General features: G+C 36.5%; 1 protein-coding gene across 4 annotated transcripts in view; it reads left to right on the top strand.

The window, feature by feature from the left end:
* The first annotated feature begins 9879 nt into the window (after positions 1-9879).
* RGS22 (regulator of G protein signaling 22) overlaps positions 9880-13675 on the top strand; it is a 67842-nt gene continuing 64046 nt past the window's right edge. For 2 of the 4 annotated variants that reach the window (XM_031591061.2, XM_090137839.1), the window contains exons 1-2: positions 9881-10854; positions 11480-11508. In XM_031591061.2, coding sequence (XP_031446921.2) covers positions 10797-10854; positions 11480-11508 — 87 coding nt within the window. In that variant the 5' untranslated portion in view covers positions 9881-10796. Of the gene's footprint in view, positions 10855-11479; positions 11509-13675 lie in introns of all 4 variants that reach the window. The other 2 variants (XM_031591062.2, XM_090137838.1) reach the window with 2 other exon arrangements.

The following is a 13675-nucleotide window of genomic DNA, read 5'->3' as shown; positions in this document are numbered from 1 at the left end:
ATTGGGAAGAATGGCAAGTTATTACAGAGAATGCAACAGCAAATAAGCAAATGCATAAATTATTTGATTCATTTAATATTTGAAATGTGTGCAAAGTCTATTTGAAAGTTGATTGGTTAATTTTTCATTTTTAGATACACAGTAGCTAAATGTGTATATTTCATACATTTTTACTAGTTTCTATTACAAGTTAAACTGATACGAAGGTCGAATTCCCAGGTAGAAAGCTGTGTTACATAGGAATCATAGGATTGCTCAAGTTGGAAAAGACCTTAAAGATCAAGTCCAACCATAACCTAACCATACTACCCTAACTAACAACCCTCTGCTAAATCATATCCCTGAGCACCACATCCAAATGCGTTTTTAAACGCATCCAGAGATGGTGACTCAACCACCTCCCTGGGGATCCTATTCCAGTGCTTAACAACCCTTTCTGTACAGAAGTGTTTCCTGATATCCAACCTAAACTTACCCTAGCACAACTTGAGGCCATTTCTCCTCGTCCTGTCACCAGTGAGAAGAGACCAATCCTGCTTTTGCTGTAAGCACCTTTCAGATGTTTGAAAAGAGCAGAAAGGTCTCCTCCAAGATTCTGAATGCATGTAGTTGGTAACTTTGTAATAACCTCATTTGGATTAGCATTGTTACTATCGAGTAAAATTGGGAATGGTAGTAACTGCAAGGCAGAATAAGTATGTCATACTGCTGTGGATCCATTGCTACATCTTGCTTTGCTAAATGCTGTTGTGCTCTGTCTCTAGTGAAAAGAGAAAGAAGGAATGGACCCTTAAATGTATTCTTGATATTGGTAGAATTATCACAGGTGGCTAGAGATTTAACTCACCATTCTGATATGAAGTACTACAGCCTAATCCAGAAATACATGAGAATTGAGCCTGGAGCTGAAAATGGTTGCAGTTATTCTCAAAGTAGTTCTGAACCAGGTGCCCCTGTTTCAGACATCCACCTTTGGGTGGGCAGCTATATAGGAGCTTGGTTTAAGAATTACTTGTTAAGTATGCTTTCACTTAGAGGGATAAAGTATGATAAGATATATGTGAATTTGTATGAAGAGTCTGCATTTGCTAAATCTGAATAATTCAGTGAAAATAGGGCTAGTAATTTGTTTCTGCTGTGGCCCTTATTTGTTTTTTAAAGTAGTATCTTTGACATCCATAGTGTTCATCCAAGAAGTAGTATGTTGTAAGGAAAAATTACTCGAGTCATATTTCACAACTTTAATTTTTTTACTGTTTTAGGATATTTAATTTTTTCTTTCCTTCCTTGAATTTCTCTTGAAAATCTCTCCTTGAATCAAGTGCCTCTTGTTCAGTTAGGTTTATAATGAATATTGCAGTGCTCTGTGTTCAGGAGAAATGAGTTCCTTGCTAATTCTGTTCTAAGGGTAATGCTCCTCTCTCCCCACAATAATTTATTAATTAAAAAACAAAAAGAAATTATATTTATGCCTTGACACAAAGGACAAATGTAATAGTGATATACTTACTATGTGGCTGAAGGATAATGTTATGGATCAGAAGGCCTGTTATAATTACTGAGTAGCCTCTGACAGTTTGGCTGAAAGAAACTGTTGATGCATATGAAGTCTTCAGGGTAAGAGAGTGGAAGTAAATTCTTGACATCCTATTAACATATTTTTCTTTATACATAAACTGTATTCCTACATTAGTCTCTATCAGGTACCATTGAATGATAAAATCCAAAGTTGAATAGAACAGCAGAGGAGAACATAGTTTTTTACTTTGTAGAATAAAATAGTTTCAGGGTGTCTAGGGATTGATGCCCATTATCTTTTTCTTGGCTGAATTAACTCTTGGAGTCCTTAACCTGATATTTGCTCAGTACTGCTGCAGCTTTAATAACTAAGGTTTGTCACATGCTGACACTCCTTTCCAGCATAGGGAAAAAGGATGCTAATGTGGTCCATAGGTAGAAGCAATAGGATGATAATGATCAGGGGTTTTCTGAAATGTTTTGCCTATTCTCCAGCTCCAGAATTTTTTTCTTACTACAAGGTTTTGAGGAAGAAATGAGTGAATTATCTTTCACTCTGAAAGACATGAATAATGAGGTTAAAATTAACATGCAATATAATTTATGTACTGCTGAAAAATTCATTTTTGCCATTCCCATTTCTCTTAAGACAGGCATGTTCTGTAGTGGGAGGAGCGATATTGCCTACAAAGGATGTCCGTAGAAATGTGTTTTGATTTCTGAAGGTGATGATTTGAGCTGAAGCTGTGGGTTTAAGTTCTAAAAAAGAATTCTTAGAAATGGCCATTTGCTGCTGACAGGCCTTGCTTTAGCAGTCATACTTCATAAATCTTTCTATTTCAGAGCAGCAACTATAAATTTCAACTAGTCTGTGAGAGGGAAATTGAGATGACTTAAGTCTCTGATCATTCATTCCTTGGAGACATGGAGCTTGGGTAAAATTGTTATAAATCTTTTCAGTTGTTTATATAATAAAAAATGTTATTATGTTTTATCACTGTAACTCTATAAGTAAGGATCTCAAAAACATCTGTCAGATTATTTTCCTTTTCCACATATTGGTTATTTGTTAGTATACTTTAGGCAATCCAGGGTAATTTTAATAAGTAATTCCTTTTCATTCTGTCTTCATAGGCATGTGAAGAAATACAAATGTCAGATTAGGAAGGGAGTCCTGCTTCCTGCAGTCTAGTGCCAAGCTTTTATGTCAGTTTACCAAGCGCTGTCTTAAAACTGGATAGAACCTTGTCTAATTACCTTTACATTGAAGATCTATTCCAGATTGCTCTACTAGTCACTTAACCATTTGCCTTTTTTCTCAGCATTGCTATTAAAATACCTATTGAACAAATCTATTCCTTAACCTTTTCCCCAAATGTTATAATTATATAGTACAAATATCTTCTCACCCTTTATATTTTTGACAAAACAACCTGAGATTTATTTAATCTTTTAGATGCATCTTCTGTTCCTTCGATTGTCTTACTGACTCTTCAGTATTTCCATTTTGAATCTATTCTTTGAATCTATGCAGCTAGTATTCCAGGTAAAACCATCTCAAGATCTTGAATAATGTTAGTGCTTTCCTCTCTCTCCCCTAAATGCTTGGATGGACTCATACACAGTGAGTAGTGTTTCTTTTATATGGCTTTTGCACACTTGCAATTTACTTACTAGGTGACTAGTGACTACTACACTAGTCATATTCTACTGTAGATTCTTCTCAATTTTTGAAAATCTCAGTTTCTTCAATAAATTCTTACTGAATATTAAGATAATTGTAAGCATTCGAGGGGACCACTGAATATCAGCCATCCCTACACAGGTGGGTCTTGAATATCTCCAGAGAAGGAGAGTCCACATCCTCTCTGGGCAGCTTGTTTCAGTGCTCTGTCACCCTCACAATAAAGCAGTTCCTTCTCCATGTTTGCATGGAACTGTCTGTTCCAGTTTTTAACTGTTGCCCCTTGTTGCTGCACACCACTGAAAAGGCTTTGGCCCCATTCATTTCACTCCCAGTGATGATGTTTAACCTGTTGTAACCTAATACTTCCTACTAGGATTTTTTTCTCTATTTCAGTCTTGTAGTGATTTAGTGTTTTCTGTGTTCATATTATCTATGAGTGCTAATCTTTAATAGTGAGTCTTATAGGATTTTTTGATGCAAAACATATGGCATGTTGTGTTATTACTCGTCAGATGCTTCAGCAAAATCTGTCTGCTGCTTTGTTTTTTTACAGTTAAATGAAAACAAATTTAGTTTTATTTTCCATCAGTTCTTGAGCTCCAGTTAGTTTAGTTGAACTGCTCATTGCAAAAAGGTTTAATACTTCTCTTTTGAAAAATAAAATGCTTTACTCTTGATTTTAACCAGTCTGTACAGTAGTAGAATCTACCCAACCTTGAAAATGTAAATGTTAGTAAGGATTTATTGAGGTGAGTGCTGCTGGATACGTAGCAAGACACCAACTATTCAACTGAAAATACAAATGAGATGAAGTTCTGTATGAACTTAGATTTTGGTGTTGAGAAGCTTCATATGAAAAGAGATCTCTAACTTGGAGATTTGAGTTTATATTTAAAAGTACTCCTACCTTTTTCCCCATACATCATAAAAGTAAGTCTGAAAACAGTTGTGGGAGGGTTACTGAATTGTCTTAGTTTTGTGGATACTTTCAATTTCTGGTGAATGGGAAGCTGTGCTCCTCTTCAGTTCTGAATTATAGTGAAGATCTAATCCCACAAACTGTTTAAGCTGAAGTGTTGTGACATGACTGGGGCCAGCTGAAGTATTAGAAGAATTGTGATTTCTGGCAAAAGGGGGATAGCTAGCTTACTTCCCAGCTAATATATATTTGGAGCTGCAAGGTTCTTGCATAATAGAAAACAGCTCTGCAGTGGTCTTTCCACTTCAGCAAAAACATTGTCATTCTAAATTGCTTCTGCTGAATGGAGGACTCCAATCTCATCTTCCCTGAGAAGATACACGCAGAAGTTTCCTAAGTCTTCAAGCGTGTGTGGAAAAATTATCTGGGGCCTGAGGAACATGTCTCTTACAAATGCTTCATCGTGACAGTAATTGGTGGTTAAATAACCAATATATTGGTCACTGGGATCCAAAATTAGTATTTTTCTCTAGTTTGAATCTAGTATACTTTCCTGGTGTGTGGGCTGATAGATGCTACACAGATTATAGCCTTTTTCTGCTTTTAAACACAGCTTGATTGCCCTGAGAACATTCTCCAGTCTTTCAGGGGAAAAAAAAAATTCTATCAGGAAAGCACTCCCACAAAACATCAGTATTTCAGGGTCGGTTTTTCATCCTTTCCATGTATTTTGTAGAGTACAGAATGTGCCATTGGGATGCGGTTATTCTCTAGCCTGTCTGTTGAAGATTTGAAAAATCTTTGAATCCAAAGCCACAAGCACAATTTATTTTCTGAAGGGCAAGATACGGATACTGGTTTGTGCTCTGAACAGGAATGCTTGCTAATGCATTCATTTTTTTTAGTTCCTGTTCTGGATTTCTTCTTTAGTTTAAATAATTGTAGTTGTCATAGAGCATGTCATGGAACAAGGAATGGATAACAAGATGACAAACTAACTCTAGGAAATTATTTACACAATTAACTAATTGAAATGTGAATTCATCTAGAGGGTCAGACTGCTTTCCTCACTGAAAATAGACCTCTATTTGAAATACATGCATTCTGCTGATGGAAATATTTTATCACAAGGGGGCACCAAAGACTTTTGTTACAGAAGAACTTTTTTTAAAAAATTCCTTGCTTTAACCCTTACACACCAGCTCAACGTTAGGAATACAAAATGTTTTGAATAGCTTGAAGTAGTACTGGCTGTGATTCCTGCTCTTAGGAGATGCGTGCACAAATCTTCTAACTGTCAGAAGAGTGGCATCTTAGGAAGAAATTCAGGTATTGCTTCTTCAGGGCCACCTTTGCAGGATGAAGCTGTGCTGGGTGCACAGCCAGGTCCTACAGTAAGTGGGCAGATTGACCTGAACAGCCTCAGTTCCTCTCTGAAGCCATGGACTTCAGTCATCCAGCAGTCTTATGGCAGCCTGGTGCTGTCTGCAAGATCTGTCCCATTAAGTGTCATGGTTGAAAGTATAAGTTTTCAAATAGTTTAACAACTGCACATTCTGGGCTTATCACAAACTATTTTTCAAATATATATAATGTTTTTGTAATAAAATCTAATATAGTTTCCCCAGTGAGTAATTGACAAGTGTGTCCTCTAGCTATCTTATTCTAAAATGATTAAGGGAAAAATCCTACTGTATGCATTTTGTTCATGTTTAATTGATTTGCTGATGGCTTCAGTGAACAAGAAAGGAAAAACATTAACTTGTAATGAATGAAAATTGAAATGGGGCAAGTATTCCTATGTAAGACACTTCAACTGCTATCAGAAAGGCAACATTTTTTTTTTTTCTCAGTTTAAGTCTTTCAGATGCAGTGAGAATTTGGGAATAATATGTTCTGTGTTTTGAAGTCTAGGAGAAGAAATATAGTTGAAAAATTATTCTATTTAAAAAGGCTATAACCCTATGCTTTTCTGAAGCACTGAAATCCTAAGGAGCTCCTATTAATAACTATTATATCATACTTAATATCTGTTGTGTTGACACAGGTCTGTTCTGGAGCTGATGTATATGAAAGCTTTCTTCTTTCCTCCTAGTTTTTCCGAACTAGATCAGTCTCCCAGTCTACTTCCTTACAGAGATGTACAAGATGTACAATCCAGAAAGGTATGGATCAGTCCTCAGTGGGAGGTGCTGTTATGAACCCACAGGCTGGATGCATCAGCAATAATATCTCTTGTGGAGAATTCAGCTGTAAGCTGGGGATCCTGGCTTTAGGGGCTGTTTTTGATGTCTGTTTGCGTGTAAAAGCAAGACTCAACAGCATGTATTTACTGTGTCTTACTGGATGTATGCTACCTGTTGCCAGGCAATGATTTTATCAAAGGATAGTTGTGGCATTATTGGCATATTGTGTTGCTATCTTATGAAGTTGCTTCTTATGTCTTTCAAATAAAGCCTGTAGGTGACAAGGCCACTTGCTGAGCCAAGATCAAGGAACTGATCCAACTTAAACCAAGCCACAGATAACACTGAGGGAGAAAATGTCAAGACATTTACTTGTATAAGTGAGAAGTGGTGGTAAACTTACAAAGCTTGAATTAGCACTGTAAAAGCCTAGTACAAACCATGACTCCAGTTTATCTACATGAAAAATAAAGAATAGACAGGAACAATGCAATTTTTCATCCATGGTACATCCCCGTTATGGTAAAACCACTGACAGAAGTAACTGTTTTGAAATAGTTGGTTTTTTTTTAATCTTATGTTTCCTTTGAAAGCAATGATACGTTAACTGTAGTAGGGTTGCTAGCAATAAGCTCTTGCTGTAAATTTGTTCAGTATACAGTTTTTATCCTCTATTCGGTTTATTAGCTATGGGTCTAGTAGTTCTTTCCTAGTTTTCATACTGCCTCACAGAATGACCCATTTCTATACTTGTCTTCAAATTTCATGAGTCTTGCTGGATAGGTTTTTTCAATCATGTATTGGGTCTCCGTCCGAAAATTAGAAAAGTTATTGCAATATTCTCCTAAAGTTCTAGCAGTTCTCTGAAGATATGAATACAAATTTCTGAAGCGATCAGATGATTGTAGATACAAAGTAGGTAGCTGTCATGTACAAGATAACAAGGGTACAATGTATCTCAGATTGCCAGGTGGTTCTACTAAATTTCAAATTAATTTCCAGGTATGCCTCTGTATTCGCTATCTTATTCTAAGGCCCATATTAAGAAAGGGAAATCAAACTTGAAATCAAGACTTTCAGACTTGGTAAGACATCTTATCCTGGCAGAATAACAGTGTTACAGGAATCCATGGATCACTGGTGACATGAACAAGTCAGGGACTATTCTCCAGGGACTATCCTAACAGAGACCTTTGTACGGGTGGATCTCCTTGGATTCACATTGCATTTGTCAGTCTTGTTCACTAGTAAAAGCTTTGTAACGTTGATAGATAAAAGGTTACAATGCATGTCTTCCTTTACTATTTAGCCCTTGCTACCTTAGTCTGAGAGGTGAGAAAGAAAAAGCTTATCTTTAGAATTGATTTTTTTTTTTCTCTTCAGAATTCTGTCTATTCATCTTTTAGTAAACATTTCTTCCTGTGTCTGCACTTTTTCTGTCAGAATTGCATTAAACTGTGGTATGAACTTCTGTTATCAGAGTCAATGCACAAAAGCCATGCTGCAACAGCTGGCTTCTGCCATTTTCTTAATAGAATCATTCAAGGCATTTAAAGGCCAGCTTTCTGACAGTGAATTCATGCTTTCCCTTCAGGATTTAACTCCCATTTTGGCAGTCCTGCAGTCAATATTTAAACAAGTTTCCTAGCACCTGTTTTCCGAACATGAGGTTGCTGCTTTCACAGATACAAAACCTAAAATGTATGTGGCAATCATCCAAAGAAAAAAGAATAATTTTAAGTACGACTGGATCTTTGTAAAGGTGGTTAAATATTAATGATAATACATGTTGAAGTGTCCATGTGCATCTGAGATGGGAAGTTTCCATTGAAGTCAATGAGAATTGGTTCATAGCTGCCAATGGAGATGCCTATCTGCATTTCTCTTAATGGTACTGTTAGTTTTGTATGCTGTTAATTGTGGAGATGTTCATGACTCCACTGTGATCATTGATAGGAATCAAGCACATGTTAGCATCAGAAAACAGAAGCAGACATTTGTTTTAGAGTAGAGAAAGAAAAAAGGGGGAGAATGAGATGAATCTTTAAATCCAAATTTCACCACCTGATGAGCTTTTAACAGGTTAACTAGCAATGGAAAATGAAGAACGAAAGGTTCTCTTCCTCCAGACACACACAGGTTGATTTAAATGTGTGTTGGTAACTAAGGGAATGAGTAAATGATAATGACTGCTGACAAGTTCTCCATGAGAGAGTACAGTCTGTATTTCCTGATGAGTGTCATCCAAAAATCAATCTCTGAAGTATACTACAAGGAGAACAAAAGCCTGAGGGTTTTATACTGAAATATACCAGATGACAGGAGAGAAAAAGGACTTTTGTTTTTTACTGAATTGTTTCCAAACTTCATTACTATCTAAGCTGACTTGTGGTTTCTACTTTGTATTTAAAGAAAAAAAAAAAAAGCATTCTTCATGCATCCATTGTTGTTTGTTCTTATAAATATACAAGCAAGTTTGTAAGTTCAAGAGAATATTAAGAAATAAGCCTATATCTAAGCATACATCAGAAAGAAAATTGGGCAAGGGGAAAAGAAAACATCTACTGAACATTAACATTTTAAACCATACTAAATAGTTTAGTTATAAGACCATGCATTTTCATTTGCACTGCAATTCTGCTACCCGTTGGAAAGACTTCTTTGCTTTTTGTGTTATCTTGTTATGTATGCTAGGTGTACCAGTTTGAAATACTGTATAATCACAACAAAATATGCCCTGATACATGGCACTAAGAAATCATGTATCTAGATGTATTTCATTGAACATTAACCTACTGTTTGTCACATCTTCCTGAATAGAAGCTACACAGAGAGCTTCACTTGAGTGATCGATATTTCATCAGAATAGTAACCTCATTAATTAAATTGTCTGCAACTCACTTAAATCTGGGAGACCAAAACTTTATATTTTGTTGGTTGCTTCTGTTCAATATGTTTGCCAGACATATCAAACTTTTAGCTAAAATGCATATCTTGCCTATGATATTATTTAGTATCTCTTAGTTCTTTGGAGGCATTATTCTTCCTTTATGTGAAAAGCAAAAAGTAACAAAATATGCTAAAAGGTAAAACTGTCTTCTAACAACATTCCACTGGGACAATTAGAGACATTAATCCGGTATTTTGATTTGCTGATTGTCTTTGACAGTTGTCCACTTCAGGACTGTAAGCTGTGGTCACTACATGCATTTCTTTTGTTTTCACTTGTTAATGCTTTTCACCAACATCATGTAGTGATTAAAATAATCCTTTTTTTATTTTTTTTTTCTCACACCTGCAGAGTACGTCTGGAGATACTGTAAATTTCTACTTATGTGAAAGCAGGCACAAGTAATAGAGTTTGCTGTGAGGACAAAGGTTGTGGTCCATTTTGGAGATTTCTTGAGCACAAGTGATAGATTAAGCTTCTCAGAGAAGACCTTTATGTAACTTACATACGTGCCATACTGTTTCCAATGGCATTTACACCAAGCTACTGGGATCAGTACTGTTCTGGGTAGTAGAACCTCTGAGGGAACTTCTATGCAAAAAACAAAAAAACCTGTAGGTGCCATAAGAGTTCAAACAGTTCTAGGATCAGATAGTCGCTAACTAGGAAGTCTTCAGATCCCGGCTACAGAACACCTAAAATCCACTGAAATCCTTCATCTAGCTTGAATTCCTTCCTCATGCACAATTTTATTCAAGCAAACTAGAAATATCATTTTTTCTCTTCTATTCCTTGAGCTCACTAATAGGAGAGTAGGTTCTTTTCTGCTTCTCACCATCTTCTTAACTGAGCAAAAATGTATTTGCCTTTGGGTTTCTGCTAAGCTGGGGCCATGGGAGCAGTGGGGAAGGCTGTTTCCAAGGCTGCAGCTGAGGTATCCAGCACATCACAATGAGATGCACGTCAGGAATAACCCAGGTTTCACTTCAGCCTGAGGAATGCCAAGCTCCTCTCTTTTTTCTTATGTGGCTGAAGTGGAAACTCTCTGCCATAGATGCAACTTCCTTTGTTACCTGTGATCAAGCCTCACAATCTGCCAAAGGATACAGACTTGTTTGATGCATTTCCTCATTAGTTGTACAGTTTGAGATTTTCTTTAGAGGTAAATCACACCTGGATGAAGGTTTCTGCTAATACATGACAAAGCTGAATACTATTTTGAACTAAGAACTGCTTACGCTGCTTGAGAAAAGTGTTTAATCTCTTTCTTCAAATAGCCTCAAATTCCTACATCACGGACACCTCTTTTGTGGCTGTACAAGTCAACATACCCGTTATGTGAACCTGCTTCAGGGAGCTCCACATCAGCAGTAGCAGGTCATGCACCAGCTCAACTCATCACGTGTTGTTTGCAGTGCCATAGCAACCTAGGCCTGCTGAGAGAGACGCAGCAGAGACCAGGAGTTCTGCAGCTTCCATTTCTGGTCTGCAGGGGAAGGATTTCACCTTTGTAAATGAGGTGGCCATCCTGCAGGGATGTGTGATGTTCCGTTGGTGCGTAGCTCCAGCATGCAGTCAAAGAAGCTTACAACTGGTATGTAATGCTTTCTGAGCAGGGTAATGGGCTGGATCCATGTCCCACAGGGAGTCTGGCCCTGGTGTGACTGCCTCAGGGGCACAGGCACTGATACAAAGGAGAAAGATTTTCGCTATTAAGTTTAAGCTTACTAGCAAAACTCATCAGTCTGAAGAGACAGCTGTGATCTCTTAAGAGGCATCAGAAAAGATTTTTGAGATTTTTCAGTTTGAGAACACCCCAAGTTCTTTTTTTCCCTGTAATTTTATCTTATGATTTACACTATTTGCTATACAAGACACCCAGAGCCTCCTGCAAGTCTGTATTTTCATTAAAATCAGCAAGATTCTACTAATCAATTTTGCAGAGAAAAGCAGACAAACTGATAACAATTATATGAGAAATAATTATATTAACTGATACTTTCATTGTATTTTAATAATTCAAGCAATGCTTGATGGTTTTGTGCATCAGTCAACACTACTGTACCTTAGCATTTATTTTATTTCCTCAGGTTACATTATTTTACTTTAGAATATCTAGAAAGATTGTCATGCCTCAGTTCTTGCTTCTGTTCTGTGCAGTTAAACAAGCTTGATAGTATTGTTTGTACAATACGTGATATCTCATTTTTGTTTTTCAGAGCCTCCGTGTATAACAGAAGAAGTGTTTGTAAGTACATTTTATAAGGCTTGATCATTCATTTTGTCTTGCAACTGTAGAGCAAAAAAAGGAGAAAAGTTTTTGGAAACTGCTTTCTGATTTCTCACTTCTTGTCTCTTCTAAGTATGGAGTGACATTTACAATTTTCCCAGACAAGGAAAAATCACAGAATACTTAGTTTGAAAATAATTAGGAAAAAAACAACAACAACAAAAGGGAGAAACAGAAAAGTGTGAAGAATAAAGATGAAAATGGAAAGAAAAGTGAAATAGGATGAAACAAAGAAACAATCGATGGGAAGGTTTTAAATTGCAGTTTAATCCATTTTCTCCTTCTTTTACCTTTCCTGTCCTTTTCTCATAGCTCATTGTAGGATCTCCCTTCTGTTTGCCTTCCCATTTGAAAGGTAGACGTGTTTGACTTATAGTTCATGTGAAATGAAAGCGTGTATCTCAAAGCTTAGTTAACATTTATCTCTACTTCATTGCGGATGCCTCTGTAACTGCATAAGTGTATTTCAAAGTATAGTTTATTGCTATTCATTTTGGGAGACTCCAGATACTGATAAGATCAGAATCAATCTGAATTAATGCAGAGAAAAACTATATATATGTCATGGATATTTAGCATATATAAATACATACATGAGGATGTGTACATGTATATAAAAACATTTCTTAGCTGCATATTTACATCACGTTAAACCTTGGTTCTGAAAGATACTTCACATGACCATCCATGTTAGACTCCAGGTAAACTTACACAAGGACACGAAGCTGCCAGAGTTCTGTGCAGGAGTGGGGTTTCTATTAGCTTTAAATTTTGATATTTAAAGATACGATTTATTATAAATATTTCAAGTGTGGAGAGGTATTTGTGATGCAATGTGAAATACAAACTTATAAAAAGTTTTATCACTTTTGCCCCTGTTCAGCTTTCCCTCTGTTTTCAACCAATATCTCTGTGTTTCTGTGCTTTTTTTGTGATGGCAATAATAGAGAGGGCTAGTTAGGTTTGTTTCTATGAAATACCTAGGAAGTAGATGCACACCTTTGCAAAAATGGTTTTAAAATTCCTTTCAGTGTTAGAAGACTGATGGAGAGCAGGCCCACGTTTGTAAACCAACTGCACAAAAGCAAAGCTGTCAACCATATAATCAAAATTGCAGTTGTGGAACAATATTTAACACACCTCCAGTTGCAATTATAAAACGGCATCTTCTAGTAATAGCTTTGATGGTGCAGCAAGAATGACGGAGTGGGTAGAAATTAAACAAAACATTTTCTGACACCAAAAATCAAAGTTATAGCACAGTATATATGACCCTATAATCTGTAATATTCAAATATGAAAGTGCAATTATCCTTTTAGAGGAAAATAAGGCTGACCACCAAAAATATATATATACCTGAGGAAAGTATATTGTGTTTGTAGATAGAGGCAGTTAAGTAGCAAAGCTTTCATTAGTAAGATCATAAATATTTTATTGATTAGTGATTCAATGTGTTTATATTTCTTGCTATTATATGGGAGTACAGAGAATTATATTCCTGGCAAATAAAAAACATATGTTACCTGCATATTCTTTAGCAGCTTGTACTATTAATAAATGATTTGTTTTGAATAAGCCCTTTGAAACAGTGAGCTATTTACAAAGTGTATCATCATGTCTTGCAATCTTCAGGCTCATCTTTATCAGTTTGACATCTAGTTGTGCATTCCCAAACCAACGGCAGACTGCAGGGTATTTCTAATGATTTTCTTTGTTGGTTCATTGCTGAATTGAGATTTCTGGATCTGATCGACTGCCTAGTGGCATTTGTGGGAAAATTTTCTGTTGACTTCATATTGCTTTGGTTAGGTAGTTGGTAAAATCTCCAGTATATTCAGTACCCTACCATATCTAGGCCATGTTACTAAAACTGCACTGGACCATGGGCCTGTGATCCAAATCAAGTGTTTCCTGTCAGGCAGAAAGCCTTGCTTCCAGTGTCATCTTCTACCATTTAAATTCAAGAAAGGAAACAAAAACCTGCAGATGCAGCCTTGATTTTGATGTAGTCAGTAGGAAGCTTCCCAGTTCTGTCAGATTACAATTATGGCAGATACTGCTTGCTTGGTGAGCCAAATTATAGATCAGTAAAACTCCCTCTTATTCCCTAAAGCATCCCTGAGC

Source organism: Phasianus colchicus, chromosome 3, assembly GCF_987193195.1.
Source record: "Phasianus colchicus chromosome 3, bPhaCol1.hap1.1, whole genome shotgun sequence".
Taxonomy (NCBI): Eukaryota; Metazoa; Chordata; class Aves; order Galliformes; family Phasianidae; genus Phasianus; species Phasianus colchicus.
Note: the sequence above shows the minus strand (reverse complement) of the source record. Positions and strands in the feature narration are given on the sequence as shown.